This window comes from Rutidosis leptorrhynchoides, chromosome 8 (genome assembly GCF_046630445.1).
Source record: "Rutidosis leptorrhynchoides isolate AG116_Rl617_1_P2 chromosome 8, CSIRO_AGI_Rlap_v1, whole genome shotgun sequence".
NCBI classification, from domain to species: Eukaryota; Viridiplantae; Streptophyta; class Magnoliopsida; order Asterales; family Asteraceae; genus Rutidosis; species Rutidosis leptorrhynchoides.
Window position 1 is genome coordinate 32,346,648 of NC_092340.1, and position 8,217 is coordinate 32,354,864.

General features: G+C 31.9%; 1 protein-coding gene across 1 annotated transcript; it reads right to left on the bottom strand.

Annotated features, from left to right (window-relative positions):
* Window positions 1-5,674: 5,674 nt before the first annotated feature.
* Window positions 5,675-6,829, bottom strand: LOC139863284 (leucine-rich repeat extensin-like protein 6). Its single transcript, XM_071851919.1, has one exon. It carries the CDS (start codon window positions 6,827-6,829, stop codon window positions 5,675-5,677), a length of 1,155 nt encoding a protein of 384 aa, XP_071708020.1.
* Window positions 6,830-8,217: the final 1,388 nt, after the last annotated feature.

Here is an 8,217-nt window from a genome sequence, read left to right on the forward strand (position 1 = left end):
ATAATATATAATTAATTATTTAAATTATATATATTATATATTTATTTATTATGTCGACAAACAAAAATACAAAAGTTTTGTGAGCTGGAAAAGGAGCCCATGCGATCGCATGGGAATCCTTCTACAAAATCATGCGATCGCATGAAGGGGAATTCCAGGCCAGGTACTATAAATTCAGGTGTTTTGCTCGAATGAAAAATCAAACACACATACACAAATATATATTACTCCGTATAATATTTATTATTATTAATATTATTATTATTATTATTATTATTATTATTATTATTATTATTATTATTATTATTATTATTAAGATTATTATTAATCTTATTATTAGTATTATTATTTTTGCGATACAAAAATAATAATGTACATAAAATATTACGACGGAGTGTTGTCCAAGTAATTTTCAAAACGAGTTTCCGAGCGAGCTAGAGCTAAGGAAAATATGGGTTATTGCCAAGGAGGTTATGGGTAATGTTCGGGGGTATTTTTGTGAATCAAACCTCGTGTTTATTATCTCCGATGCTTTCCTACAATATTGTATATCAATATTAAACAGTGAGTTATAGTCTCCCTTTTTAAATACTTTAAATATTTTTGGGCTGAGAATACATGCAATTTATTTTAAACGCGATAAGACACAAGTACATACTAAATTCTACACTGAGTTAAACCGGAAATCCCTTAGCTTTGGTAACTAGTAGCTGCCAGTACATAGGATATGGACTGGTGGGCGCGAATAATTGTATATGGATCCATAGGGCTTGATATCCCCGTCCGAGCTAGAGCACTAGCCTTTTAACGGACGTATGCTATTTGAGAAGCGTACACGTTGGTTTACGTGTATTATTAAGATGATTATACAAAGGGTACAAATTATATATACGTTAAGTTTAGTTACCAGGGTGCTCAATTTCGTAGAATATTTTGATAAACGTTTCTGGATGAAACAACTGAAATCTTGTTATCCACTTTTATATGCAAATTATGCGAAACACTAAAACTATGAACTCACCAACCTTTGTGTTGACACTTGTTAGCATGTTTATTCTCAGGTTCCCTAGAAGTCTTCCGCTATTTGCTTAGATGTTAAACAAGCTATGTGCATGGAGTCTTACATGACATATTTTTCAAGGAGACGTTGCATTTACCAAATCATCACCATGTATCTTATTTTGACTGCATTGTCAACAGAAATGATGTTGTAAACTATTACTTATGGTAATTGTCTATATGTAGACATCATCAGATGTCGAAAACCTTTGATTTAAATATTCATTTATGGTGTGCCTTTTCAAAAGAATGCAATGTTTACAAAACGTATCATATAGAGGTCAAATACCTCGCAATGAAATCAATGAATGACGTGTTCGTCCATATGGATTTGGAGCGATCGTCACAATATATATATAGTTAACATGATACTATGATAAGTAAACATATCATTGAGTATATTAACAATGAACTACATATGTAAAAACAAGACTACTAACTTAATGATTTTTAAACGAGACATATATGTAACGATTATCGTTGTAAAGACATTTAATGTATATATATCATATTAAGAGATATTCATACATGATAATATCATGATAATATAATAATTTAAAATCTCATTTGATATTATAAACATTGGGTTAACAACATTTAACAAGATCGTTAACCTAAAGGTTTCAAAACAACACTTACATGTAACGACTAACGATGAATTAACGACTCAGTTAAAATGTATATACATGTAGTGTTTTAATATGTATTTATACACTTTTGAAAGACTTCAATACACTTATCAAAATACTTCTACTTAACAAAAATGCTTACAATTACATCCTCGTTCAGTTTCATCAACAATTCTACTCGTATGCACCCGTATTCGTACTCGTACAATACACAGCTTTTAGATGTATGTACTATTGGTATATATACTCCAATGATCAGCTCTTAGCAGCCCATGTGAGTCACCTAACACATGTGGGAACCATCATTTGGCAACTAGCATGAAATATCTCATAAAATTACAAAAATATGAGTAATCATTCATGACTTATTTACATGAAAACAAAATTACATATCCTTTATATATAATCCATACACCAACGACCAAAAACACCTACAAACACTTTCATTCTTCAATTTTCTTCATCTAATTAATCTCTCTCAAGTTCTATCTTCAAGTTCTAAGTGTTCTTCATAAATTCTACAAGTTCTAGTTACATAAAATCAAGAATACTTTCAAGTTTGCTAGCTCACTTCCAATCTTGTAAGGTGATCATCCAACCTCAAGAAATCTTTGTTTCTTACAGTAGGTTATCATTCTAATACAAGGTAATAATCATATTCAAACTTTGGTTCAATTTCTATAACTATAACAATCTTATTTCAAGTGATGATCTTACTTGAACTTGTTTTCGTGTCATGATTCTGCTTCAAGAACTTCGAGCCATCCAAGGATCCGTTGAAGCTAGATCCATTTTTCTCTTTTCCAGTAGGTTTATCTAAGGAACTTAAGGTAGTAATGATGTTCATAACATCATTCGATTCATACATATAAAGCTATCTTATTCGAAGGTTTAAACTTGTAATCACTAGAACATAGTTTAGTTAATTCTAAACTTGTTCGCAAACAAAAGTTAATCCTTCTAACTTAACTTTTAAAATCAACTAAACACATGTTCTATATCTATATGATATGCTAACTTAATGATTTAAAACCTGGAAACACGAAAAACACCGTAAAACCGGATTTACGCCGTCGTAGTAACACCGCGGGCTGTTTTGGGTTAGTTAATTAAAAACTATGATAAACTTTGATTTAAAAGTTGTTATTCTGAGAAAATGATTTTTATTATGAACATGAAACTATATCCAAAAATTATGGTTAAACTCAAAGTGGAAGTATGTTTTCTAAAATGGTCATCTAGACGTCGTTCTTTCGACTGAAATGACTACCTTTACAAAAACGACTTGTAACTTATTTTTCCGACTATAAACCTATACTTTTTCCGTTTAGATTCATAAAATAGAGTTCAATATGAAACCATAGCAATTTGATTAACTCAAAACGGATTTAAAATGAAGAAGTTATGGGTAAAACAAGATTGGATAATTTTTCTCATTTTAGCTACGTGAAAATTGGTAACAAATCTATTCCAACCATAACTTAATCAACTTGTATTGTATATTATGTAATCTTGAGATACCATAGACACGTATACAATGTTTCGACCTATCATGTAGACACATCTATATATATTTCGGAACAACCATAGACACTCTATATATGAATGTTGGAGTTAGCTATACAGGGTTGAGGTAGATTCCAAAATATATATAGTTTGAGTTGTGATCAATACTGAGATACGTATACACTGGGTCGTGGGTTGATTCAAGATAATATTTATCGATTTATTTATGTACATCTAACTGTGGACAACAAGTTGTAGGTTACTAACGAGGACAGCTGACTTAATAAACTTAAAACATCAAAATATATTAAAAGTGTTGTAAATATATTTTGAACATACTTTGATATATATGTATATATTGTTATAGGTTCGTGAATCAACCAGTGGCCAAGTCTTACTTCCCGACGAAGTAAAAATATGTGAAAGTGAGTTATAGTCCCATTTTTAAAACCTAATATTTTTGGGATGAGAATACATGCAGGTTTTATAAATGATTTACAAAATAGACACAAGTACATGAAACTACATTCTATGGTTGAATTATCGAAATCGAATATGCCCCTTTTTATTAAGTCTGGTAATCTAAGAATTAGGGAACAGACACCCTAATTGACGCGAATCCTAAAGATAGATCTATTGGGCCTAACAAACCCCATCCAAAGTACCGGATGCTTTAGTACTTCGAAATTTATATCATATCCGAAGGGTGTCCCGGAATGATGGGGATATTCTTATATATGCATCTTGTTAATGTCGGTTACCAGGTGTTCACCATATGAATGATTTTTATCTCTATGTATGGGATGTGTATTGAAATATGAAATCTTGTGGTCTATTATTATGATTTGATATATATAGGTTAAACCTATAACTCACCAACATTTTTGTTGACGTTTTAAGGATGTTTATTCTCAGGTGATTATTAAGAGCTTCCGCTGTCGCATACTTAAATAAGGACGAGATTTGGAGTCCATGCTTGTATGATATTGTGTAAAAACTGCATTCAAGAAACTTATTTTGTTGTAACATATTTGTATTGTAAACCATTATGTAATGGTCGTGTGTAAACATGATATTTTAGATTATCATTATTTGATAATCTACATAAAGCTTTTTAAACCTTTATTGATGAAATAAAGGTTATGGTTTGTTTTAAAATGAATGCAGTTTTTGAAAAACGTCTCATATAGAGGTCAAAACCTTGCAACGAAATCAATTAATATGGAATGTTTTTAATCAATAAGAACGGGACATTTCAGCAATCACATGTATAGGATGGTACAATGGTACTAATTTCAACATGGAAGGTATCAAAGACGTGTAGGACGTACAACTCGGTTATTGAAGCATGTAAATTGACTCACAAGAACTCGGATTATTGGGATGAGATTGTTACGTTTAGCCATTCAAGTAACTTGTTACAAAAATTTAATTTAATAATTTAGGTTCATATATCGATATTTGTAAGCTCAAAGTAACAAAATAATCATGATTTGATAGAATTTCTTTGAAACTTTTGTATTGTACAATTATTATTTATTTAGCTTTCCATGCTTGTTCTTTGTAGTTTGTAAGATTTAATATTGTGAAGCAAATGAGTAAACTATTCATGTGGTTGTTTGTGAGGTCGCAAGACGCGTTTGTAGCTGGTGTTCTTATTTGTATTTTTTGTTCTTTTTATAAATAATATTTTATCCTTTAAAACTTAAAAAAAAAAAAAAAACAAAGGATTCATGTATATGTAAACAAGAAATTACAATTTAGATTCATTTTTAGATCCATTTATCTAGCTCGTTTCTATAAGTTAAGATAATGGGCCTTCATATATAAAGCCCAGCTTTCACATATATATGGAACCCACTTGTTAATTTCCCTAAACATGAAAACCGTTTTCAATGAACAAAGCCTCAAAAACTGACCCAACAAACCATTACAGATTTTTTGACCCGAAACTTTCATTTTATGGTGACCATTGACCAGTTTTGTATTTGTGTAAAGGCAATTGACCATTTTGTATTAGGTCATATAAGATACAAATGATTAAGATTAATATTAGTCAACGCCAAACAATCAATTATTCGCCCTTTTTTCTCATCTTCCAACACATACAAATGATCTTGTAATTTTGGATGGATGATTTCAAGTTCCATTCGTGTGTGTTAAAGACTCAACATATTAGTATAAGTTATTTGATTTGCTTTGATGTTGCATCATATATTTATTATACACATGATGATTACTTTGTATCTAATGTTTATTAATTTTTATAAACCGAAAATGAACCCGTACATGCAACTTCAAAACTTCAAAATATATTTTTTTTTAAAGAAAGATACAAAAGCTAATTAATTCTTAAAACAAATAAAAGAAGTAACATATCCACATCTACATATCTCACGAGACAATAATTCCAACTTTCTTATTCATCCATCTATATGTTAAAAATAAACAATTCAAAATTTTAAATATTTTTTTTGTTTTCAATATTTCACTGGTGGCGTGTATGGCTGATGACCATGCGGAGGCAGCCATTGCTTTGAAGGTGGCGGTGGTGAGGGTGGTGGTGGTGGCGGCATGGCCCCACAACCGCCACAATCCACCGGACGAGAATAAAATGCTTTGCACTCAGGCACTTTTCGTTGTGCCGGCCTATCAGGAATACAATTTTTTCGATCATCTTTGTCCTCTAACTTCAAACAAATCTTGGGCTCACCACAAAAGTAATTATCCGAGTACGTAAAGTTCTCCAACTTTGGTAACGAACAAATACTAGACGGAATCTCGCCTGAAAACTTGTTATGGGCTACATTTAATTGCTCCAAGCTCTTCATTTCTCCTATACTATCCGGCAACATTCCAACGAGTGAGTTATAACTCACGTCGAAAACGGTTAACTTCTTTAACGATCCTATATCAGGCGTTAAGCAACCACTTAAGCCCGTATTCGATAGAATAATCTCGTTCAACGTGTTTCCCATTTTCTTTATGCTTGAAGGTAAACATCCTTTAATGTCGTTATTAGCAAACACCAAGACCGAAACAGGAGAGTTCCCTAGGTTGTTTGGAATACTAGAATTGAAAAGGTTGTTATTGATGAAAATGGCGTCGAGCTTAAGATCATATAGTCTTGAAGGTACATTGCCTTTAAACTGGTTAAAGCGAATATCTAGAAATTTGAGAGAAGGAAGTGAAAGTACAACAAAAGGGAAACTACCCGAAAAATCATTGTTACTTATATCAAGTTCGTACATAAGACTTAGTTTATCAAAAGACCTCGGAACTGTTCCACAAAACTTGTTAGAGTTGATGTGGAACAACGCAAGGTCATTGAGTAACCCTAAGTCTTCTGGTAGAGACCCTGATATGTTTCCATGATTAAGGTCAATACCAGCGACTGTCGTAATAGTTTTATCGTCTAAAGAAGGTGCACAAAACACCCCGGTATAGTTACAAACATTATAGCCATACCAATTAGAAGTAAAGCCTCGAGGGTCCGAGGTTATCGAATGTTTCCATGCTTGGAGGGCGAAATAGGCTTTTTGGAGTCTAGGGTTTGGTGGAGATGGTGCTTGATGAGAAAGGGCCGTGAAGAATGAGAGTAGAATAACAATGATGGTGAATTTGTGTATGGTCATTTTTGAAAACTTAATTGATGTTTAATGAAGAGGAATGCAAGAAAGTGTTGTATTTAAATGGGATTTAGGATTGTTTTGGTGAAACCCAAACGAAGGTGGTTGAGACATTGGTTGATTGTGACATTGATATACAAAACTACACTCGATGAGTTTTAGCTATTATAAACTACTGTATGATTTTATTGGATAAATCTTTTGGAATGTGTGTATTGACACAAAAAATTTAATGATTATGGGACAATATATAAGTTCGTATCCAATCCAAACTTATACTATACGTTTTGAGCAATTCATGAATATCTGAGAGAACCAATTAAGATTGATATAAGCTAGAGATGAAATATAATATACAAAATTGTGAATGTTTCTGACTTCCACTCGAGTTAAAATAAAGTGTATTATTTTGTAATTGTTATAGGGTAGGAAAGCATCTTTGGCCGAGTCTTAACAACAAATAAAGTCAATTGGGAAACGAGAAAAATGAAGATATGACTAGATGGAGTGGTTAAGTTACAAGAACCAAGTGGGTATTAGTTAAATACTGGTCAATGTTTTAGAATATATGCATTATGCCTTCTTATATATAACAAGTTACGGTTCCTTATTAGGAATAGGAATAGAAATGACGCCTTTTGATTTTTGACAATATATTGGGCGTCTTTAATATGGTATTTCAACTCAAGAATAAATACTCGTAATAAATTAGGAATTGACCTTCTCATATTCAGAAAGGGAAATGGCCCGAAAAGGTAACATAAATTACTCAATTTGACAATCAAGCTAACCTCCAATTTACACAAGCCTGAAAAGGACTTCAATTTTATTTTTGCGCAAAAAAAGATTGCGTGTTCAAAAAATTTTAAAACTGAGGTAATATTCGTCAAATTCATTAACGATCGTTAGTTAAAAATACACTATTAGTCCCTGAAATTTGCTAAAAAAATTGCACCAAAAGTCGTCGTTATCATCTTCATTAATATATTCATTCCCACCACCACCATCATCATTAACATCTTCACTCCCACCGACATCATTATCATAAATAGCTATCTGGGTTTCATCATCATCTCCATATAATTCATTTAAATAAACCCATCTTTTTTTCCAAATTAAATCCACTAAAAATCTAACTCATAATTGATTTGATTCCACTCTTTCACAATAAATTTAACAATTTCAGTCCTTATAAATCTTGAACCAGATTCACATCTGCGATAAACAATTTGCAAGTTTACATTCATGTTTTCTTAACCCATTTATGACACCACAAAACAAATGATAAAATGGAGGCGGTGGAAGCAATAACACACTTGTAGCCTTTCAGATCCGGTGAGGTTTGGATTCCATTGAAGGGAGTTTCATCGATCTCGATTTTTTGGAACCACCGC

Bases quoted from the DNA above. Each gene is read 5' to 3' on its own strand.
- LOC139863284 (XM_071851919.1), bottom strand. From the start codon at position 6,829: ATGACCATACACAAATTCACCATCATTGTTATTCTACTCTCATTCTTC.